Genomic DNA, 25,644 nt, shown 5'->3' with positions numbered 1-25,644 from the left:
AGTACCCTTTACACACGCAAAACACTCTGTCACATGCTGAGATGGATATAAAAATACAAGGAGGCCCTGCTTCCAAAGGGTTCACAGTGTTAATGGTGATGAGATGCATGCGCCTCAACTCTTTCAGCCACCTACCTTATATTGTCTTCCCGGATGAGAACAAGGAAAAGTGGATGTCCATGCATTTTCCAGTATTGCTTAATAAACTGTAGTGCATTCTATTAAAACATAAGAATGAGGCAGGATGTAATGGCACAGTATCTGAGCTGATCAGGATGCTTAACCATTAGTGGCAAAGAGCCAACAAAACTATTCTATATCAAGATAATTCATAATCAAACCCTGGATAAGATAGACTACTTAGGGGTAGAAATGTTCTAATACATACAAGTTAAGCTAGAAACCATTCTGATTTTAAACTTCGTTCTTAAAAATAGATCACACATGTTTTAAGGCTGCACCGCCCCCCACTCCTTTTTTGAGGCCTAATAAATACAGTTCGAGAATGGTCCCAAGGAAGGAAAATCAACCCAGGGTTATCATCCAGAAGATTAATTCTCACTCCACGTTACTGTAGATTTATATTACAGCCGGTAGAAGAGATTGGGGTGAATCTATACAGACCATTGGAAACATGAAGAGTTCTTTATTTGACTCAATTTCTATTATCATTATCATCATCATCATCATAATCATCATCCCATCAAAGACATACATTAACACTTCACAATGTGCCAGGCACTATTCTGAGGGCTTTGCATATATGAACTCCTAATCCTCAGGACAGCCCTATTCAGTTATACAGATGAGAAAACAGGGACACAGAGAAGTTAACTAACTTGCCCAAGATCACAGAGCTGGTAAACAGTAGAGTCAAGATTTTAACAAATGAAATCTGGCTCCAGACTTCATGCTCTGGGCCATGACCCTAAGCTTTTCTACTCTGTAAATGGAAAAGGGAGTGGAGGAGATTTTAACTGAGTGGGTATAATGAGTTAGGTGAGGTTTTACTTGAAATTCTTCATAAATAAAATCATTTTGGTAACTCAACTTTTGTTCAAAAAGTGATAAACTTACTATCGTATGAACATCGTTTCCAAAAAAGTTCCCCCTCTGCTTTTACAACTACAGTATATACCCTTTAGTTCCATTTGTAGAAGGTAGACAAGTAAGGTCATACAACTTTATATAAAACAGAATACATCTATTATTCTAATGCTGCAAGTAATTTAACTCCCCAAAGCTATGCAGATGTTGTTTTACTTTCATATTTGATACTGTATTAACCCAGTATCATAGACCCAGGAGCACTTAATTTAACAACATACGATAGAAATCACTAGAAACAAAGTCATCCCATTTCAATTAAAAGGTGTTCTGAAGCTACCTTTATGTCATCTATCAGCAGTAAAACATCTTGAGACATGTAGAAATCACTTAGGTCAAAGATGATAGGGTAACAAACCACAGTCTTTCCTAGAATGCGATAAATCTGTAAAGGATAAATTTTTAAAAAAAGAAAAAATATAAACAAACAAACAAATAAATAAATAAAACAGACCAAAGGCAAAGGTACAGTACTATAAGTCCTAATAAAAATTAAAACTGATGTTTAATTCTGAATAAGCAAACAAAATAATCTTATAAATCTACATAAGGTTAAGAAGGTACAGCTTCTTGATTGACTCAGTATGCTAATAAAGTAGTCCGCCTCTACTATAAGGGAAAAAGCCTCCGTCTGAGTAAATACTACTATAATCAGGTATCTTACAAGGCTCAGAAACAAAAGATCAGTGAGATGCTTATCTATTTTTAGAAGAGTTCGTGGTATCACACAAAACTAATTTTTTTTTTTTTTTTTTGCGGTACGCGGGCCTCTCACTGTTGTGGCCTCTCCCGTTGCGGAGCACAGGCTCAGGACGCGCAGGCTCAGCGGCCATGGCTCATGGGCCTAGCCGCTCCGCGGCATGTGGGATCTTTCTGGACCGGGGCACAAACCCGTGTCCCCTGCATCGTCAGGCGGACTCTCAACCACTGCACCACCAGGGAAGCCCCCAAACTAATTATTGATATTTACTTGTAGAAAATAATAATTCAGATAATTAGCCCAAGTATATGATGAAATGTGAGAATGGATGCATAGCAGGTCAAACATCATTCCCGTCTGTGGTATTACAATCTGAACACTGCTCTCCAAGGAAATTTCATGAGTACCTTTGATGTACCGAGGCAGCCAATGGGCCTATCTGGTCTTCCGCAGAGTCCTAATTTTTCATTGATCCCCAGATGGAAATAAGCCTGTAAGACACAACTGTGTAAATCAGAGCCAGACAAAAATTCATGCTTTTCCTTTTTTGCCCCCTTTCCCCCCCTCGACTAATGCCCTGCTAATTTCTGATTTCTCCAGAGAAAAAGAGGCCAGGGAAACTTTATTCAATGGACTTGTAGGAAAACAAGCCAGCTAATGACATCAACTTAGATTCTGGGGCACTGGGAGATTTGAGAGCAAAACTTTTGCAGATCCATTTAGCAACATTCTAAAATTTGACATTGTTCTTACACTGTCATGTCATGAATTTATAACTTGCATGGCTCTATCTGATTCATACAAGCACACAGAGAAACAAATGCTTCCTCTGTGATAAAAATTTTGGCTCTTTAAAGTTTTAAAAAACAGGGCCACATAACTTCGACCAGATTCCCACCTTCAAGTATTTCCCACCAACATGGAAATGTCTTTACTGATTTTTCCGATTATATGAATTTTATGAAAAATTTAATCCACATGCTACAAGTGAATGGTCCTGTTACTCTCGTAACCCCTTAGGCAACAACTATTTCACTTTGGTATGTGTTAAAAGGAGTGTAATTTATTGTGTGATCCCTAAAAACACCAGAAGCATAAGATAGGGTTATAGATTTTTAACAGTGCATAGATAAATACCCATATCACATACACACATACATGTATATATATTTACATAAATGGGTTCATATACTATATAATCTGGTGTTCCATTTTTTTAAACTTAATATTGTTTTTCTACAAAGTAAAAACAGATAAACTTGGAATGAACTAGGGGTTAATTAGTGCCAGAGCACTTAATCCAATCAAGAAGTCTCCTTACCCTATTTAACATGGATCCCCTGATGAAGGTAGCTCCCAATTTTTAGTTATTTCAAAACCAATTCTGTAACCAATTTTGGACAGTATACGATTACTTCTTCAGGATAATTTCTTAGACTTAATGAATCAAAGAGAATATACATTCTCTTTCAAACATACTGCCAGGTTGGTCACCCTCCAGAAATAATGGACCAATTACTTCGACATTAAATGTGCATAGGCCATTTTTGTCACTCTCTTGAGTCACAATGACATTTCATTTTAGTTTTAAACAACTGTATTCAAATATTTTGTGGTGGACCATTTTCCCATATACTTAATAGCTATTTGTATGTTCTATGCACTTTTTCCTTTTTTCCCCTGTCTACTGGGCATTTGTCATTCTTTTTCATTTGTAAAAGATCTTGGTATGTTAAGAATATTGCTGTTTTATCAAATATTTTACTCAATTTGCTCATCTTCAATGTTGTTATGAAATGTGAGAATGACTGCATAGTAGTTCAAACATCACTTCAGCATTTGGTATTTCAATCTAAACATTTTTCTGCTAGGAAATTTCACAAGCACCTTTGATGTGCCAGGTTGTTTATGCTACCTTCAATTATATTTAGTTAAATCTGTCAATCACTTCCTTAATCGATTTTTGGCACTAGTGTTACTCTAAGAATGGACTTCCCCTCACAACAGTTGTAAACTGTTCTCCTATTTTTTTTTTTAGTGATTTTATATCTAAATCATTAAAAAGATTTAAATCTTTAATCTGTCTGGAATTTATTTTTGTATCTGATGAGAGGTAGAAATCTAACCTAATGGAAAATCAAACCAACTGTCTCTACACAATCTACTGATTATCATTTGAACTGATTTCAAATATCAACCTCAACGTATACAAAATTAATGTCATCACCAGAGCTCTCTGTTCATTCTGCCATGGTGCACACATGTATGTCAGAGTTAGCTGTCTCCTTCTCCTTCTCCATTGAATGTTCCTAGAAAATAGCACCCCCTGAGTTGGCACTGTGCCTGGCATACAGCTGGTGCTCAGGAAATACTCCATGGATGAATGAGGGAGCAAGTGAATGTCCTCCTGAACCACATGTGCTGTGCATATTAATTCTGGAACAGCAGTGGTTTTAGACAAAGTCCGCTGGCTATAAAAAGTACTCTATAAGCATTATATAGCATTGTATAGCTACACTGAAACTACAGTGCACAGCACTAGATGGAGACCACTTTCCCTTAAATTAATATTTATGTCTAAACTACTTTAGATTTCTTCTTTTAGGCAAATGATTATATTAATCAACCATGCACAAGTTAAAATGTACTGATCTAGGCAGATTTAAAGGAAATCCTTAAATACTACTCTATTACAGTAAAAGCATTTTCCTTAACTTTCTGAACCACGGTAGAGAAGGTCTATGACAATTAAGTAATCAGATGCAGAATGCTCACTGAATTCTAGGGTACTGATAATACCGTCCCTACATTGTACACATTCACACCATTTAATGCTCTGAAACACATAGCAGGGACCAAACCACCTGGAAGTACAGAAATACTTCATTCTACATCTGCAGTGTATTCAGATCTCCCATGAGGCAAATCAAACCACAGTTACCACATTATGAAACATTAACCACACACAGTGAAAGCCTTACCCTCAGCTGTCTGCCCTCACACCCTCTTCAGTGGGCTGAAGGAGGGTACAACTTCTCAGAAGAGAATAAGCAGCCACTGGCATAAGAATATGTGTATTAACTAAGATTTGAGGGAACATTTTCACTTTTAAAAGGTAGACTATAAGAAACAATGTAGTCGGCAGTATATCTTAGAGGGTGAATCCCAAAATGCAGCTAGCTTGAAACACAGAGGCTGTAGCCACAGAGAATTTGCCATCCTGACACGTGCACAGAGAAGCTGGGTTCCTGGTCACATATCTGTCTTTTTAGCCACAACACACACCCAAATTGTAAATCATGCGTTAATGCCATCTTTAAAACAACAAAGTATAAAATAAGTCAGGACCTGTTATAAGTCTTCACTTTGCAACAGAATGCTTCCTACCACCTCTGTGACTCCTCAGCACCTTGCACTAACATCTGTCATAGCACCGATCAAAGTGGATTGTCATTAACTATTTTTCTGTCATCCCAATAGACCCAGAGGTCACTAACTGAGAACAGGGACAGAGTCATTTTATCTGTGTGCTCCACACAGTACTCTGCACAGAACAGGTGTTACGATGAATGAATGAATGAATAAAATGCCACATTCAAGTTATTTGGAGCCATGTTGGTCTCTTAAGTCTTGATTGTATGTTGTCTGGTAGAGTACAGATGCTCCCAGAAAGAGGTGCTAATATACATTAGGCCTGAAGATACAGATTCAGGTTAATTTGTTTTGAGAGCATGTTTATCAAAGAATAATAACCTTTGTTACCATTCTCTGGAGCTTTCAGTGAGAGGCCATAAAAGTGTATCAGCAAATACAGCCTGCACCTGAACGATAAGTGCACAGTGTTACAACCTTAGATTTTCTGCCATTCCATACAGCCTCCTCTCCTTGCCTTGTGGATCCTTACTTCCCTCTTGGCCTCATTTAGCCTCTTCTACAATGAAACCTAGCTTTCCATCGTTTACTTTGTAGTGTGATTTTAAAGTGTTACCTACTCCAGGGTTCCTTGCATTTTTAGCCATGTCTCTTTAATCGAGGGGGAGAAAAGAGTTCTAATTTGTTAAGGACTTTTGAAGAGCTGGTGCTCTGGGTGACCTAACACCCAGGTTCTGGTTTTGTTGTCAATGCATGAAGTCCAGTCTGATTAGCAACAACTCTGGGGCCTTGCATTTTCCCTGCAATGTGCACCTCACTTCTCTGAGCTTTTATTCTTTGTTGTAACATCAAGGTTTTAATAAAAAACATTTTTATCAGCTTAACTGACTCAATCAATCTTGATCAGTTGAGAGAGACTATTCTAAACATTTCCACCAAACACCAAAAACAAACACTGTTTTTTTTGGCCAGGCGGCATATGGGATCTTAGTCCCCGAGACCAGGGATCAAACCTGCGCCCCCTGCATTGGAAGTGCAAAGTCCCAATCACTGGACCACCAGGGAAGTCCCATTCCTGTACTGTTTTTAATGATTACCAAATAAAAACAGTGGTTTAAAAATAAATAGTGGAGATGAACAATTTCCCATCCCTAATGAGCAGTAATATTCCTAAACTCAGGCATATGCTGCAGGGCAGTGCATACAAAAGGCCTCAAAAGTCATCTTTTAATCCAATCTAATAGGTATGTAACTGCATCAAATATAAATTCAGATGTCACTTTATAATTATTTTGAGACCCAGCAAACCAAAGAGGGTAGGAATTACTTCAGACTCCAAATAGTAAGGCAAGAGAAAAAGGGAAGTAGTTATTACCAACAATATTTAGGTGAGAAGATTTCTTTAATTGTTAATAAAAGGGAAAATAAATCAAATGTAAAGGTTAATTTTATACACCACTACTAAAATTAAGGCTGATTTGTTATTTAAGTGGTCAGTCCAGGTTTGTAATAGACTTTAGCAAGGAGCAGAAATCAACAAGACCTATGAATATAACGCACACACACAATGCAGTTGTGTTTCCGTAACAGTGTGATAAAGTGGGTCTCTCAGCTTAATCAGAAAGACTTTGGATCAATGACCCTATCTCAGAATTGGATTTTTAAATATGCTTCTTGACTATAAACTAAGTCTAATCATCATGCTCTAGTACCAGTAAAGAAGCAGAATCACTTACTTTCACGAGCTCCTGCTGGGCCCAGATCTGAATGGGTTCTACCTGTTGAGGAGTTTGAGTCTGAATACCATATGTGTTGAGGAAAACCTGAAGGCTAAAAAACACAGGGAAAAAAAGAGACATTTTCAGTAATGCATTTATATGGACAATGGTGAAGGAGGAGGAGAAAAGGGGAAAGACTATGCTAGTTTGGAGCACATTATTCATTTGTTAATGTCAGCAATATGTCATCTGCACTGGAATCCAGAGCCCTCTTGGGTTCTTCACAAAGCATCACCTGTGAGCTTTGGGGGCTGCCAGAGAGGTAAGCACTAACTTGGGGGATCCCCATAATCTGTTTGCATTAATTTCTCAAAACTACACACCAGGCAACACTGGCACTGGTCACAGACTTTAATTAATATTAACACCAACTAAAACAAAATTATTTTTAAACATGAAAAGAATGTTATTCTGGCACTTAAAGTCACATTAGTGACATCCTTGAAACCCTGTGAAGGGGTCTATGAAGTTAATTTCTACCACCACACTCAGTATTATAAGCCTAAAGCAATCAATCCCCTTCCCTCCCCCTCAAAAGAACACGCCACCCATCTGGATTTCATACCGTTGGCTTTCTGCTATGAGCGCTACATAAACAACCAAATCATTTTCCAGTGGGCCCTGTAATACAGAATAAGGGAGGGGGGAAACATTTTAAAAGATCTGGTCATCATCAACTATAATGAGAATCAAGGACAATAGTAACCATCTCTGAGCAGTTCATTAAGATGATGGACACCAGCTGGCTCTAAGCAGTTGCCTCTCTTTCCTTGCTCTCCACTGCCTACTAATCAATTTGATGGTGTAGACAGAGTAATGGAACACCAAGGAATGGAAAGCCATAAATCTCACCACTACTGGAGGGGCTAGTCTGTCAGGGCTATTTTGAACGCTGCATAAGAGTAGTTTGGGGACCGAGAGTCATTTTCCGTCATTTAACTATGAAGGGAAGAGTGGGAACTAAAAATAAAAACCTAACTTACGTATTCTCTAAAAAAATGACTGTGAGTTAAAACTGTTCATTTGACATCTTCACCACATAAAGCTATTCCCTTTCTGGTTAGCCAATTTTCCTTTGGCACCTGATACACCAAAATAGCTTTATTCTAATATATAGCTTCTACGGTAGAGAATGAACTACCCAGTTGACTATATAATTACCACCGTGTTAGTTAAATACAAGCTGTTGGGCTTAATAGTTCTAATCAAACATAGTGTTGGATATTTGCTACTTTTTGTGTGTGTGGAAAAGATTCACTATAGCATATATTATGCATAGCTAAAATGAATCCAATTTTGAGCTTGTACATAACTAACACAGAACATTAAGAAGCACCAATAAATTACAGTATTAGGAAGCTCTGAAAATTGTGATCAAATATAATTTCTTCATAGTAATGAATCCAACATTCCCAATAGTATGCTGTAAAACATTTGATTTACTATCAGTCAGTTCCTCTCTATGGTATTTAATATGCCAGTAGAATTTATGTATGATAGAAGGCAAGAAATACCAGAATACATATATCAGCAGTAAGTAACATACAAAGGATGGTTCCCAGAATTATTGTGAAAATGCCATTTCAGGCAGTCTTCAATGTGATTTAAATGAATATATAAGGAAAAATATGATGGAACAACCTCACAGAAATAAATAGACATTAAAAATGCTATAAATTCTATTTTTATTTGATAAAGACTTTAAAAGTTGATGTTACTCAAAAGGATGAGAAAAAGTAATTATTCAGAGTCTTGTCAAGATTTCTAACAAATGAAAACATTAAGCTTCATTTTTCGTGGATGAAATCTCCCATTCATCAAAAGAAGTAACCTTAGAGCGGGCCATTATCTATAATCTTCAGGGCAATTAGAGTTTTTAAATAAAAAGCAAGTGAATACATATATTAGAATGCAGATGTTATTCCACTAACAATAAATAAGGCAGCTTACAGATCCTAATTGGTAAACTGGTTTCTTCGTTTTGAATCACAGGCCTGTTTAAGACAATGTTGTTTCTATTTGTATGACAGAGCACTCAGATCTAAAATGCCCACTACACATGTTGAATCATAGTGAGCATCTGATTAGGAGACTATTCAATGGTTGAAGAACTCTTTCATTTGAAAAGTCAGCATTTAGGAAAGTTCCAGTTCAATAACCATCTACCATAATGAACTCAGGCCTTGAACACCAGCCCAAGCGGGACGCTTCACCCCATTTCCACCCACAGAAAGAATTGTGCGTGGCCGGTCCCACCCCAACAATTTTCTTCCTTTCACTGACAAAGTTGGAACTATCTTTTCTCTATTTTCATAATTTTCTTCAAACCTCCAAAATTACTGTCTAAACCAATGAAGTCTCTCTGAAAACTGCCTAATAATAAGTAATACCTCCTATTTCTGAATGGTATTTTCCTTAATAATATTATAATATTTTCTGCTTTTAGGTTCACAAAGTACACACGTGCGCGCGCGCGCACACACACACACACACACACACACTCAAGCCCAGTGTGGTACTAGTGCTCTCCATTTTATAAGCATGTATGCACTTATTCATTTGACCAACAGTTAAGACATACAAGAATCCACGCTAGACTCTGATATTACAAGATGAATACAACCCAGTGCCCATCCTTGAGTTTAGTCTATTGCAATAGATAGATAAGTTTTCAAACGTGTTTATTATCACAGAAAAGTATCCCACTGATATCTTCCTTTGCCAGTACAGATCTACCTGGTTTAAAAAAAAATGGCTGAAAGACATTACATTATATGCATGTGCCATAATTTATTCAAGCCATGTTTATTTTGATAACATTTAGGTGGTTTCCAATATTTCGGAGAATCCTGAGGATTCAGGGAGAACAAAGTGCCAAGTACAGTATTTGAAACATAGTAACAATAAAGGGCACGAATATTTCCTGCAGCTGTACTTACAGTTTTCACACCTATCCTAGGGCAGCTGCTTTCTCTTCCTTGTTGAGATTTGCTGTAACATCTATGTTGCCCTAGAATGTTTTCCACCATTCTAAGACATTAGGACCATCCACTATCCCATTTTTATGACTAGTTCTTCACCAAATAATTCCAAACATCTTTTCAAAGAAATCCTCAGATGACTTACCACCTTCCCAGTTTTCCCTCCCTTTATTTCTCAAACATAGACTACCACTATTTCCTTACTTTCCTTGTCTCTGTTAGTTCTGTACTCTGCCATCTATCCTGCTTTGCCTTTGAGATGGAAATCCTTACCCTTTAAGTCCTTGTTCTTCTATTCATCTCACTTCTTTCTCTTTCTCTCTTACCAAACTCATTCACTCTGGTATCTTTCATTATCACTTCTAAGCAGATGATTCCATATCTATATTTCTAGTCTTGAACTTTCTCTTGAGTTCTATCTAGTTCCCACATTTTTAACTGCTTTCTGGACATTTTCTTTTGGCTATTTTCAAAGTTAATAGGTCTAAAACTCAACTCCTTATCAATCCTACTCTACCTCAAATAGACTCACTCTAGCTCAGAACCTCTGAACCACCTTTGACTCCTCTCTTTTACCCTCAATATCCAATTTGTCACCAAAATCCTGTTAATCCTTCCTTCATAAAATACATTGCTTGAATCTTCTTCTCATTTCATTTCTATAGCAACATTCAGGATTGAAAAGTAACAATAGCAACAATCACTTTACAGAACATCGTACATTCTGTGTGTGAGGAGGCACTGATCTAAGTGCTTTAACAAACCATCATCCCATTTTACAGGTAACAAAAATGAGGCACAGAAAGTTTAAGTAACTAATCCAAGGTCATAAAGCTAGTAAATAGCAGAGCTAGAATTCAGATTCAGGCAGTCTAACTGCAGAGTCTGTGCTCATAATCACTCACTTACTCTGCCTCTCAAAGAGTGGAAAGAGGGCAAGTTTTAGAAGTGAAATACCCACAAAACAAGTTCCATTCTTGTCACTTCCTATCCCATGATCCTGGTTATCTAATAGGAGCCTTAAACTTACCATGGACAAAACTGAACTACTGATTTCCATCCTTAAATTCACTCACCCTTAAAGTATGTCTTATCTCTCTTTTTTAAATTTTATTTTTTTCTTTCTTTCTTTTTTTTTTTTGCGGTATGTGGGCCTCTCACTGTTGTGGCCTCTCCTGTTGGGGAGCACAGGCTCCGGATGCGCAGGCCCAGCGGTCATGGCTCACGGGCCCAGCCGCTCTGCGGCATGTGGGATCTTCCCGGACCAGGGCACGAACCCATATCCCCTGCATCAGCAGGCAGACTCTCAACCACTGTGCCACCAGGGAAGCCCTAAATTTTATTTTTTAATTGAAGTATAGTTGATTTACAATATTGTGTTAGCTTCAGGTGTACCACAAAGTGATTCAGTTATACATATATATATATATATTTATTATTTTCCATTATAGGTCTTTACAAGATATTGAATATAGTTCCCTGTGCTGTAGAGTAAATCTTTTTGCTTATCTATTTTATGTATAGTAGTTTGTATCTGTTAATCCCATACTCCTAATTTATCGTTCCACTCCCTCTTTCCCCTTTGGTAACCGTAAGTTTGTTTTCTGTCTGTGAGTCTACTTCTGTTTTGTATATAGAGTCATTTGTATAATTTTTTAGATTCCACATATAAATGATATCATATAATATTTCTCTTTCTCTGTCTGACGTACGTCACTTAGTATGATATTCTCTAGGTCTATCCATGTTGCTGCAAATTGCAATATTACAATGTTTTTATGGCTGAGTAATATTCCACTGTATATAGGTACCACATCTTCTTTATCAATTCATCTGTCGATGGACATTTAGGTTGCATCCATGTCTTGGCTACTGTAAATAGTGCTGCAGTGAACACTGGGGTACATGCATCTTTTCGAATTAGAATTCTTGTCTTTTCCAAAATATATACCCAGGAGTGGGATTGGCTGGATCATATGGTAACTCTATTTTTAGTGTTTTAACGAACCTCCATAGTGTTCTCCATAGTGGCTGTATCAGTTTACATTCCCACCAAGAGCGTAGGAGGGTTCCCTTTTCTCCACACCCTCTCCAGCATTTATTATTTGTAGACTTTTTGATGATGGTTATTCTCTAATAATTAGCAAAGTTGAGCATATTTTCATGTGCCTGTTGGCTACCTGTATATCTTCTTTGGAGAAATGTCTATTCAGCCTTTTGCCCATTTTTTGGTTGGGCTGTTTGTATTTTTTTTAATTGAGTTGTATCAGCTGTTTGTATATTTTGGAAATTAACCCCTTGTCGGTTGCATTGTTTGCAAGTATTTTCTCGCATTCCATAGGTTGTCTTTTTGTTTTGTTTGTGCTTTCCTTTGCTGTGCAAAAGCTTTCAAGTTTGATTAGGTCCCATTTGTTTATTTTTGCTTTTATTTCTTTTGCTTTGTGAGACTGATTTAAGAAAATATTGCTATGATTTATGTCAGAGAATGTTTTGCTTATTTCTCTTCTAGGAGTTTTATGGTGTAATGTTTTATATTTATGTCTTTAAAACATTTTGACTTTAGTTTTTGTATTTGGTGTGAGGGAGTGTTCTAATTTCATTGATTTACATGAGGCTGTCCAGCTTTCCCAACACCACTATTTCTTATCTCTTTAATACTGTGCACTCATTTGATCTGGCCAAAAATGTGTAAGTTATCCTTGATTCCTCTTTCTCCTTCAAACCTCATAACCAGTAACAGCTAAAACAAACAAAAAAGACAACACTTATTGAACACTGTGTAGTCATATTATTTACTGATCAAAACACCCCTATTAAGTAGGTTACTACAATTATCCTCATTTACTAAGGAGAAAACTGAGGTGCAGAGTGGTTAAAAAACTTATCTAAACATCATATAGCTAGTAAGTGGCAAAGTAGGGATCCAAATATGGGCAATCTCATCTATCTCTTAAACATTACAGTGTACTGTCTGACTCTCTAATGCACTGCTAACTCACCAATAAGTCCTACTGGCTCTACCTCCAAAGCACATCTCAAACACACCACTTTTCTCCAACTCCACTGTTACTACCACCCTACTCAAAGTCACCATGATCTTTCACTTGGTCAACTAACTGTTCTACCTACCTCAGTCTTACCCCACAATTCACACAGTCTATCCTGCAAACAGCAACAGGATGGTTTTTTAAAAAAGTGTAAATCAGACCATGTCACCTCCCCGCCAACATGCATACACACAAACACCCTGTTTAAAACTCTCCACTGTCTTCCTATTGCCCACAGAATAAGAACCAAACCGTTTACCACAGCCCACAAGTCCCTACATAATCAAGCTCCAGCCTACTTCTTCTTTCTCATTCTCTCTCCTCTCCTTCACCATGATTTAGCCACACTGGGTTCTCTCCACTGAAAATGACAACTGTGTTCCTATCTCAGGGCCTCTGTACTTACTGCACTCTTGCTTGGAATGTTTTCCCTTCAGATTGTTGCATGAGGCCCTCTTGTTATACAGGTCTCAACCATCATCACTTCCTTAGAAAGGCCTTCATTTTCTACTGTAGCCAGCCCCCCTCTATTACTTTACCTTATTTTGTCTACTTCACAGTACTTGTCATCTCCAGAAATTATTTGGTATTATTTACTTATATATTCACTGTTATTCATCCCCACCAGAAAACAATTCCCTGAGGACAAGCACTTGATCTATCTTGTCTATTGCATAGAAGAATGCCTGGCACACGGTACGTGCTTACTGTCTGATGAATGATTGCCTAGGCAAGTTTCTCTATGTTCTTCTGTGCTTATCTATAAAATGAGAATAATGCTATTTAGGAGGCCTAACACATAGGCAGAGGATCAAACAAAAGAGGGCCTATAAAAATATTTACAAACTTTAATCTGCTAAACAAATGATATTTATATTATTCTTTGTTGTGTGACTATATTAATTAACCTCTCTAAGCCTCACTTTCTTCATGGGTAAATTGGGATAATAAAAGTGTCTATAGGGTTATGAGGATAATACATAACATATATAAGCATTTAACAGTGTCTGGCATATACTCTTTTTTTTCAATGTAATATACATGCTTTTTTTAATTGAAGTATAGTTGATGTATAATATTAAATAAATTACAGGTGTACAATATAGTGTTTCACAATTTTTAACGGTTATACTCCATTTAGAGTAATGATAAAATATTTGGCAAATACTCTTAAGTGTTTAAAAACCATTAGCCCTTTTATCAATCCAGTAACATGACTACAATCCTGGATCACTGTTACAGGCTTTCTGGACTTTCTGCTTCACACTTGCCTTTGCCCATATTCTATACTTTATGGTTAGGGAAATTTTCTTGTATCTGTGATTTTCACAAAGGAGGTGGTGAAAGAATATTTGTTGAATGAATGAAGAAATGGGAGGAAGGGTGGGTAGGGGAGTAATAGGCATATTTCTGTCATGTTTAGGACATCACTTTTATACTCCAAAACCAGTGTTTCCCAAATAAAGCCCCAACTTCCTGAGGACTTTTACAACTTCACTTCTACCTGCAGTTCCCTGTTTGTCTTAGAACACTCCACTAAAAAAATAAAAAGCAGTTCATCATGTCCATCTCAAGTTTCTGTCTTCTGTCCTACACTTGGACTGTTCTTTCTGTTTCTTTCTGCTTATCCAGTTCCTGGCCCACTCTTTCAACCTAGTCTCCTCCATAAAGTCCCCCAAACATCAGGATGCCAAGATGTCTCTGTCTCTATCAGCAAGAGCAGGTGCTGTCTGCATGAGTCACTTGCCATCTCTCTGCCAGGGCTTTTTTCATGTTTATGAGTGGTCTGTATAATTACAGAGTGCACCCTTGACGGATGCCTCATGCTCTTTTCTCACTTAGCACGTACACAGCACATTATACCAAAAGAAGGCAGTTGGCACTCATTCGGTGGTCTGGAAGAAAAATATTTTTTTAAAGTATTGTTACATTTTTATTAGCAATATACAAATCTTTCCTTGAGCATAAAGGACAAATATTTGCAAATATAAACAAGATATTTTTAACAAAGGGAAAGAATCATAACTAAAAGTATACATATTTTTATAAGCTATTAAGGATTGTACAAGTCATTTAAACTACATGATTCAGGACCAACAACGTGTAGTTGAAAATATTCTGATTTAAAACTTTCATTTCGGGGGCTTCACTGGTGGCGCAGTGGTTAAGAATCCGCCTGCCAATGCAGGGGACACGGGTTCGAGCCCTGGTCTGGGAAGATCCCACATGCCACGGAGCAACTAAGCCCGTGCTCCACAACTACTGAGCCTGCATGCCTAGAGCCCGTGCTCCGCAACAAGAGAAGCCACCGCAATGAGAAGCCCCCGCTCGCCGCAATGAGAGAAAGCCCGCACGCAGCAACGAAGACCCAATGCAGCCAAAAATAAATTTAAAAAAAAACAGAACAAAAAACCACTATCATTTCTATAAATGAATAAAGTCATATTGGGTTTTTTAACAGTTTTTTAAATTGAGATAAAAAACCACATAACATGGGCTTCCCTGGTGGCGCAGTGGTTGGGAGTCCGCCCGCCGATGCAGGGGACGTGAGTTCGTGCCCCAGTCCGGGAGGATCCCACATGCCGCAGAGCGGCTGGGCCCGTGAGCCATGGCCGCTGGGCCTGCGTGTCCGGAGCCTGTGCTCCGCAGCGGGAGAGGCCACAACAGTGAGAGGCCCGCGTACCACGAAAAAAAAAACAAAAAAACCCCCCACATAACATAAAATTTACTATCTTAATCATTTTTAAGTGAACGGTGGAAGAGAAACTTTTATAGTGTAACTTGCTGGTGAGCTGGGCACTACCTGTATTAATATTGCAACCCATCTTGCTCAAAATTTAAAACTATGGTAATTAAAACACTGCATGTACATCTATCTAGATTCTAGTTTTCAAATTATCCAAATCAGGTCAAAGTAACAAGGCTAGGAGATTTTCAGCTGGGAGCTATAAATAAAACAATATAATACAACTTTCAAAGGGTATACAGAGAAATTTAAATGTGAATGTACCCTAATGGTTTTCCTTCCCCTTGTTCTTTTTTTCAATTTAATTTTAATAGACAATTAATTCATATGGTTCAAAAAATTTTAAATTATGAAAAAGTTTTCAGTGAAGTTTCTCTCCTACCTGTGGCCCATACATCCACCCCACCACCTACCAACCAGGCAATTACTATGATTACTTATGCCCCTTTCCAGAGTTTCCTTTTGCCTATAAAAGCAAACAAGAATCTATAATCTTACTTTCTCGTATTTTAGACAAAAGGTAGCATACTATCAGCACTTTTTCCCACTTAATCATATATCATGTATTAATACACAGAACATGCCCTCATATTTTGTTTTAACTGCGTAGTATACCCTTATTTTTTATATGTACCATACTTATTAATGTCATCTTTTCACATCTTTTATCATTTAAGGCTAGTCAACCTTTTGCAACTGAAATCTCTGAACATGGTTATAGTTAAATCGTGGAACCATTAAACATCAGGTTTTAATTTTGCTTATAAGAGTAGAACAACCACTCAACCGAAAACACTCAGAGGCATTACTACCACTGGCTTATGTGGGGGCACTAGAAGATTGTTATCAGAAAAGATCAGTAAGATGGGATTTTGGGAGGGAGCAGTGTTTTGGGAGGGGGCAGAGGAAGCATGTGGGTCTTTTCTAGGAGAATGGCACACAGAAAGATGTATAGATTCTGTTCATTTATAACTTATTCATGGAAATAACATGACAGCCTAGTAATAAGATTTATATTATTATTTTATTGATTACGTTTGTTTTGTTGTCCAGTTTAGAATGTCAAGGAATTAATATATCTCAAGAGTCTGCCAGGGCTTCCCTGGTGGCGCAGTGGTTGAGAGTCTGCCTGCCGATGCAGGGGACACAGGTTCGTGCCCCGGTCTGGGAAAATCCCACATGCCGCGGAGCGGCTGGGTCCGTGAGCCATGGGCGCTGAGGCTGCACGTCTGGAGCCTGTGCTCCGGAACGTGAGAGGCCACAACAGTGAGAGGCCCACGTACCGCAAAAAAAAAAAAAAAAAAAAAAAAGAGTCTGCCATATGTACTGTCACAAAAACTCCCATTTTTAAAGATCAGGAAACTGAAGTGAAGAGTGGTGAAATAATTTGTCAAAGGTCGGTGGTAGAACTTAAACCTGACTGCAGATATGTCTAAGTCTAAAGTCTATGGTGCCTGTCATGGTATATATTGCATGAATTACGTGCTGCTTGCTGCTGTGGTTTGTATTAGTTCAGGTTCTCCAGAGAAACAGAGCCAACAGGGTGCGTGTCTGTGTGCGTGCTTGTGTGTGTCCACGCACGCATGCGCACACATATTTGTTTGTGAATGTACAAAGAGAAGAAAGAGATTTACTATAAAGAACTGACTCAGGCAATTAAGAAGTCTGGCAAATCCCACAATCTGCAGGGTGAGTAGGCAAGCTGGAGACCCAGGAGAGCTGACAGTGTAGTTCTAGTCCAAAGGCCAGGAGGCTCAAGACCTAGTTCTAGTCCAAAGGCAGGAAAAAAGCCAATATCCCAGTTTGAAGGCCATCAGGCAGGGAGAATCCTCTCTTACTTGGGGGAGGGTCAGCCTCTTTGTTCTACTCAGGCCTCCTGGGATGAGGCCCACCCACATTAGGGAGGGCAATCTGACCTGCTCACTCTACTGATCTGAATGTTAATCTCATCCTGAAACATCTTAACCCTCATCCAGAATAATGTTTGACCACATATTTGGGCACTCCATGTCCCAGCCAGGTTGACACATAAAATTAACCAACACACAGTTGGTTACAGTCACAGGGAGCAGAGTGGTGAGCAAAAGCCTTTGTGTTCTACCAACAGTCACTCTTCATTCACTCGACATCAGGTCTAAAGAAAACTCAACTCCAAGTGGTGTCTACAAAACACCTATTTTCTTATCTCCTTTTTGATAGAATATATTTCTTAAATTCTTGGCAATTAAATTTAAAAATTACCTCTTCTATTAAATAATAAATACAGTATGTAAAACTCATAATTCTTATTTTTGCAACATTGTATTAAGCTCTGGTCTAAGTAGCTTTATTATTTTTTCTTTTTTTTTTTTTTTTTGCGGTACGCGGGCCTCTCACTGCTGCGGCCTCTCCCGTTGCAGAGCACAGGCTCCGGACGCACAGGCCCAGCGGCCATGGCTCACGGGCCCAGCCGCTCCGCGGCATGTGGGATCTTCCCAGACCGGGGCACGAACCCGTGTCCCCTGCATCGGCAGGTGGACTCTCAACCACTGCGCCACCAGGGAAGCCCTAGGTAGCTTTATTTTTAATATGCCCTATGCTGCATAAAATAATCTACTGTGGCTGGCTTGAATAGGTCTTTTACTGAAAGAAGGACACAGGAGGAGGGAGAGAAGGAAAGAAAAAAAGAAGCCAACAAATAAACAGGTCACACCCCACCCAAGGCTGGTCTTGCCTCAAGGGCAGTGCATTGAAACATTCTCTGCGTCTGCTTCTGGGGCCTTATAGAAACTCATTTATGCTCATTAGCCTTCATCAGTAGGCCCTACCAACATCCAGCATTTTTTCATTACACTCTTTTTTCAGCAAAACCTCATTAGCTGAAGAAACCAGGCAGATGCTTTATACATCTCAATTCCAACTGGAGACACCATATCCACAGTATTTTTCCTGCAAGAGCCAAGTAACAGGCTACAGCAGTTTGAACACAGGCACATCCTGATTGGAACACACTGGCATCTTATTCTGACATTTCCAACCAAGCCAAAGCAGCTACTTGGAGAAAATGAATAGGGATTCAGAGGAAAGTGGTAAGTGGAAATACCAACAACAGCATGGTTAAAAAGCTAAACTTGGCTTAAGAGTAGAGAAGGCCAGGGAGAAAATGGCCTTTTAGGATCCCTGTATTTATACATTGCATTAGTGATTATACAAGCTTTCTATTTAAGAGGAAAACAAATGAATTTTAAAAAGTATTCCCAGACCTCAGACACACAGTTTCAAATGCCTGAATGAATAAATCGGGCAATGGTTTTTGAGAGCAGTCCTTTCAATGACTGCAATTATCTTGGAAGAGAATACTAATCATCCTTTTGTCACAACAAATTAGTTTGTTAAACTGTTTTTACTCCTGTCTAAGCACATGCTGTAACTGAACCTTTCTATATTTTTATCTTAAAGAAATGACTGTGCTAAAGGTCTTGTTTATTTCCTGGAAACGATGCTAAAATGATTATATGGGCCCAGGTGGAGAAACCCTGACTCATGGTGTTCACACAGATTTAATCATAACCAGCAGGAAGAACAAATGATGAGAAACTTATAAAAACACAACAGAGTGGTCAACATAGAGAAAGACTGGTAAAATGAGGGTGAGATAGGGGAGGTAGAGGCAGAAGAAGGGGAGTATAGGTTCCAAAAATCTAGCCATTTCCCTCTCAGGGTTTCCATGTCATTTCAAAGGACCTCAGGTGTTGGGTTACCACCAATGAAAGGTCTCCAGCGGTAGACAAATGGAAACCAGCTATTTAGAATCAAGGGGGAAAAGGAAGCAAGTTATAGCAAGACAACTTGTTTTTGGTTTTTCTCCTTTGGATGCCTGCACGGACTAGATCATTTCTCTGGTGTCTGAGTTGAAATGCCAGATGTAGAAGGGGCCATTTTTATCATCTGGGAGTAGGTTATAAAAAAAGGTGTGAGGGAGTCCATGAGAGGACTCCACTTCAGCCAGAGCAGCACAACTTTTAAAGTATTTTTTATGCTGAAATTCTGCCTAAGATTTTGTCTGAAAAATGTGTTTCCTTGATAAAAATCAGTAATCCACTTGATGGATGAGGAGACTGAGGTACAGGCAAGGGAAATGGTCCAGGTCCTGAGCAAGTTAGTGGCAGACCCAGAAATAGAATCCAGGTCTCTGTACTAACTTGTTCTAGTGTTCTCTCTACCAAATCAGACTGCCTCATCTTACCAGCTTGACAGTAAACTTTTCAGTACACTAGAGAATTGCCAAGTGCACGACTCCATGTATGAGTGGAAATGAATGGACAGGCCACATGTACAGTTATTACAATGTGAAAGCCACCTAAGAAGAGAGGCTTTGAAGGGGGAAAAGTATAAAAACCTGTGCTACTTTCTCTTTCAGCACTAGATGCTCTTCTCAAGAACAAAAAGACTGGGCTAATTAAACAGTGCAAGGGAGAACCTGTGGTAAGATTTATAGCTGCTGGGTTAGAGACCGAACAGTTACAGAGGAACCCAGCAAGCTCTAGAATCCAACGAGCTTTTAACTATATAGAGCCATGTTCACTGGTTGAGGCCAAACTGTTTCTAGTGTAGATTCTCACCGGGGACCTGACTGCGGGGGACACACGCTACCATCACTCTTAGCAGAGTAAACCTAAATGTCTTCCATATTGATGAGATCACAATGCAACAAATCTGTGTACTAGAAATGCTCAGGGTTTGTTCACCTGTTCATTCATCCAAACATCATGGTAGGAACCAGGGATGGCTGAAAGATAGATGAAATGTTATTCCTATTCTTCAGGAACTCACCATAGAATGGAGAAGACAAACTATATATGGAGTTCAGTAGGATAGTAAATACAATGCTATTAACCGGTGGGTGCTTTGAGGGCAAGGGAGGGAGCATCTAATTTAGTCTCAGAGAATTGAGGAGGACTTTATAGAAAAAGGTATATGAGCTGTAAGAATGAAAAGGATAAACGTAAAGGATGATATAATAGAGTAACTGAAGATAGGGCTACTTTAGATTAATGGTCAGAAAATAATTCTCCTGGGGGGTGTCATTAAATCTGAGACTGAATTCAATATCAAGAAGGAACAAGATCTGGTAACAAACACTCAGGCAGAAGGAATAGCAAAGGCCCTGAGAAGAAAAGGCTTGAAGAGTTTGAGGAACTAAGAGGAGACCAGTGTATGTGGAGTATAACAAGCAAGCAAAAGAATAAGAAGTGAGGGTGGAGTTAAGGCTCAAAAGGGCCTTCTAAGGAAACAAGGCATTTGGCTTTCATCTAAGTGGAACGAAAAGCTACTTTTTAAAAGGGTTTCAATCAAGGAAAGACTCAATGTAATTTACATTTTTAGAACAATAGTAATAAATACATATATAGTACCTACTATAGGCCAGGCTCTGCCCAAGCATTTTATATATATTAACTTGTAATGGCTGCTATATAAACATGATTGGCAGAAGGCAGAGTGGACACAAGGAGATTCATTGAGCACTGCAGTTGAGAGATGATAGTGGTTGGAATGAAGAAGGAGCAAGTGAAAAGATCTCAGGAGTATTTAGGAAATAGAATTGACATGACTGGATTGGGAAGGGGAGAAGTAGTGACATAGGTATGGAGGAATCAAAGATTACTTCTATGCTTTTACAAAGTTTGAAGGAGAAGGGAGTATTCAATGGTGCTGAATATCTTTGAGGACAAACAGACTAAAATCTGAAAAAAGATCAATGGATTTATCAATTAGGAGGTCAGGAGTAAACTTTTGCATGTATTTTAGTAGGTTGGTGGTATAAGCAGTCAGACTACATAGGGTAAAGAGTGACTGGAAGCTAAAGAAATGGAGATGGTGCAAGTATTTTTCTAAGATGTTTGAAAGGGAAGGAAAGAAGGGAACGTGACAGGGGGCACACTTGAGGAATTTTTTTCTTTCTTTCTTTTTTAAGGTCAGGGACAATTAAACATCTCTATAGACTGAGAAGAAGAAGTATGTAGAGGGAAAGAGGTTGACATATAGAAGAAAGAATGGATATCAAAATAGAACAGGATAAAGGTGGAGGGAAAAGAGCTGGGTGAGTTAATGCCTGGGATTCAAAAGAAAAGATCCATTCATTATTAGAGGTATCTCAGCATGTACTAGAATACATTAGTCTAGTTTTTTCTTATTCAAGTATAGCTGATTTACAATATTATATTAGTTTCAGGTTTATAACACAGTGATTCAAAATTTTAATAGATTATACTGCATTTAAAGTTATTATAAAATATTGGCTATATTCCCTGTACTGTACAATATATCCTTATAGCTTATTTATTTTATACATAGTAGTTTGTACCTCTTAATCCCCTAACCTCCATTAGCCTAGTTTTGTTTTTTTGTGTTTTTTTTTGCTGTACGCGGGCCTCTCACTGTTGTGGCCTCTCCCATTGCGGAGCACAGGCTCCAGACGCGCGGGCCCAGCAGCCATGGCTCATGGGCCCAGCTGCTCCGTGGCATGTAGGATCTTCCCGGACCAGGGCACGAACCCGTGTCCCCTGCATCGGCAGGCGGACTCTCAACCACTGCGCCACCAGGGAAGCCCTATTAGCCTAGTTTTAACCTTTATTTTTACAGACACTTCTGAGAATTTAAAACTCTATCTCCCACTTTCAACAATTTTGACCCAGTGCAAGGAAGGGCTCATGCTCTGCTACATACTATTATTTATTCTTCACTGCCACCTTTAACTCATATTCTTGGGCTAACTTTATTAGTTTCTTCAGTCTCTGATTAATGATAGAAGAGTCATAATCGGTGTTCAGTTATCTGACCATGCTACAGTGTCCCTTTTGCTCTCCAAACCACACACTCCCACAACGGAAGACGTTTTAAATAAGATTGAGGAAATAATAAGGTGCTCATAAAAATAATTAAGGATAAAATATGAAGATTTTCTCATGAAAATTCATAAAATTTATGAAATTATATAAAATTGCATGCATTACATGAATATGGCCTTCTCCTAAGCCACTGAAAGTGATTTTCAAAAGATATATTTCTTTGGCATTATATTCTGACATTTCTAATTTAACATTCTTAAGAAGTATGGGATACAACAGGATAATGTAATCTGAGAAAATGCAACAGACAGTTAAGTTGTATCTATGCCAAATCAAAACTATCAATACAGGGCCACAGGACTTCCGGGAAGAGAGCGGAGGAGTAAGACGCGGAGATCACCTTCCTCCCCACAGATATACCGGAAATGCATCTACACGTGGAGCAACTCCCGCAGAGCGCCTACTGAACGCTGGCAGAAGACCTCAGACCTCCCAAGGGGCAAGAAACCCCTCACGTACCTGGTTAGGGCAAAAGAAAAAAATAAACAGAGACAAAAGCATGGGGATGGGTACTGCACCAGCAGGAGGGAGCTGTGAAGGGGGAAAAGTGTCCACACACTAGGGAGCCCCTTCGCGGGCGGAGACTGCGGGTGGCGGAGTGGGGGAGCTTCGGAGCCGCGGAGGAGAACACAGCAACGAGGCGGAGGGGCGGAGGGCAAGGCGGAGAGATTCCAGCGCAGAGGATCAGGGCTGGCCGGCACTCACCAGTCGAGAGGCTTGTCTGCTCACCCGCAGGGTCGGTTAGGGCTGGGAGCTGGGGCTCCGGCTTCAGTCGGAGCACCGGGAAAGGACTGGGGTTGGTGGCGTGAACACAGCCTGCAGGGCGTTAGTGCACCGCGGCTAGCCGGGAGGGAGTCCGGGGAAAAGTCTGAACCTGCCGAAGAGGCAGGAGACTTTTTCTTCCCTCTTTATTTCCTGGTGCGCGAGGAGAGGGAATTAAGAACGCTGCTTAAAGGAGCTCCAGAGACTGGCGCGAGCCGCAGCTGAAGGTGCGGACCCCAGAGACAGACATGAGACGCTAAGGCTGCTGCTGCCGCCACCAAGAAGCCTGTGTGCGAACACAGGTCGCTGTCCACACCCCCCTTCCGGGGAGCCTGTGCAGCCCGCCACTGCCAGGGTCCCGGGATCCAGGGACAACTCCCCCGGAGAACGCACGGCGTGCCTCAAGCTGCCAGTGTCACGCTGGCCTCTGCCGCCGCAGGCCCGCCCCGCACTCCGTGACCCTCCCTACCCCCGGCCTGAGTGAGCCAGAGCCTCTGAATCAGCGGCTCCTTTAACCCCGTTCTGTCTGAGCAAAGAACAGACGCCCTCCGGCGACCTACACGCACAGGCGGGGCCAAATCCAAAGCTGAGCCCCTGGGAGCTGTGAGAACAAAGAAGAGAAAAGGAAATCTCTCCCAGCAGCCTCAGAAGCAGCGGATTAAAGCTCCACAATCAACTTGATGTACCCTGCATCTGTGGAATACATGAATAGACAACGAATCATCCCAAATTAAGGAGCGGTGTGGATGAAAGGCTCTTGGTGCTGCAGCCAGGAGTTAGTGCTGTGCCTCTGGGGTGGGAGAGCCAACTTCAGGACACTGGTCCACAAAAGGCCTCCCAGCTGCACTGTGAAAATCTCCCAGAGATCTCCATCTCAACGCCAGCACCCAGATTCACTCAACGACCAGCAAGCTACAGTGCGGGACATCCTATGCCAAACAACTAGCAAGACAGGAACACAAACCCACCCATTAGCAGAGAGGCTGCCCAAAATCATAATGTCTACAGACACCCCAAAACACACCACCAGACGTGGACCTGCCCACCAGAAAGACAAGATACAGCCTCATCCACCAGAACACAGGCACTAGTCCCCTCCACCAGGAAGCCTACACAACCCACTGAACCAACCTTAGCCACTGGGGACAGACACTAAAAACAACAGGAACTACGAACCTTCAGCCTGCAAAAAGGAGACCCCAAACACAGTAATATAAGCAAAATGAAGAGACAGAAAAACACACAGCAGATGAAGGAGCAAGATAAAAACCCACCAGACCTAACAAATGAAGAGGAAATAGGCAGTCTACCTGAAAAAGAATTCAAAATAGTGATAGTAAAGATGATCCAAAATCTTGGAAATAGAAGAGACAAAATGCAAGAAACATTTAACAAGGACCTAGAAGAACTAAAGATGAAACAAACAATGATGAACAACACAATAAATGAAATGAAAACTACTCTAGATGGGATCAATATTAGAATAACTGAGGCAGAAGAACGGATAAGTGACCTGGAAGATAAAAGAGTGGAAATAACTACTACATACCAGAATAAAGAAAAAAGAATGAAAAGAACTGAGGACAGTCTCAGAGACCTCTGGGACAACATTAAACGCACCAACATTCGACTTATAGGGGTTCCAGAAGAAGAAGAGAAAAAGAAAGGGACTCAGAAAATATTTGAAGAGATTATAGTGGAAAACTTCCCTAATATGGGAAAGGAAATAGTTAATCAAGTCCAGGAAGCACAGAGAGTCCCATACAGGATAAATCCAAGGAGAAATATGCCAAGACACATATTAATCAAACTGTCAAAAATTAAATACAAAGAAAACATATTAAAAGCAGCAAGGGAAAAACAACAAATAACACACAAGGGACTCCCCATAAGGTTAACAGCTGATCTTTCAGCAGAAACTCTGCAAGCCAGAAGGGAGTGGCAGGACATATTGAAAGTGTGGAAGGAGAAAAACCTGCAACCAAGATTACTCTACCCAGCAAGGATCTCATTCAGATTTGATGGAGAAATTAAAAACTTTACAGACAAGCAAAAGCTGAGAGAGTTCAGCACCACCAAACCAGCTCTACAACAACTGCTAAAGGAACTTCTCTAGGCAAGAAACACAAAAGAAGGAAAAGACCTACAATAACGAACCCAAAACAATTAAGAAAATGGGAATGGGAACACACATATCAATAATTACCTTAAATGTAAATGGACTAAATGCTCCCACCAAAAGACACAGATTGGCTGAATGGATA

The 25,644-nt window shown here is 39.7% G+C and overlaps 1 protein-coding gene across 7 annotated transcripts in view; it reads right to left on the bottom strand.

The window, feature by feature from the left end:
• Positions 1 to 25,644, bottom strand: part of PHKB (phosphorylase kinase regulatory subunit beta) — a 193,668-nt gene that overhangs the window by 50,956 nt on the left and 117,068 nt on the right. For all 7 annotated transcript variants that reach the window (XM_067718117.1, XM_067718116.1, XM_067718115.1 and 4 more), the window contains 5 exons: positions 7,523 to 7,578; positions 6,916 to 7,009; positions 2,215 to 2,298; positions 1,388 to 1,492; positions 136 to 218 (listed from right to left, as the gene is read on the bottom strand). In XM_067718117.1, the coding sequence (XP_067574218.1) occupies positions 136 to 218; positions 1,388 to 1,492; positions 2,215 to 2,298; positions 6,916 to 7,009; positions 7,523 to 7,578 (422 nt within the window). The remainder of the gene's footprint in view (positions 1 to 135; positions 219 to 1,387; positions 1,493 to 2,214; positions 2,299 to 6,915; positions 7,010 to 7,522; positions 7,579 to 25,644) is intronic.

This window comes from Pseudorca crassidens, chromosome 20, assembly GCF_039906515.1.
Source record: "Pseudorca crassidens isolate mPseCra1 chromosome 20, mPseCra1.hap1, whole genome shotgun sequence".
In the NCBI taxonomy this organism is placed as follows: domain Eukaryota; kingdom Metazoa; phylum Chordata; class Mammalia; order Artiodactyla; family Delphinidae; genus Pseudorca; species Pseudorca crassidens.
Note: the sequence above shows the minus strand (reverse complement) of the source record. Positions and strands in the feature narration are given on the sequence as shown.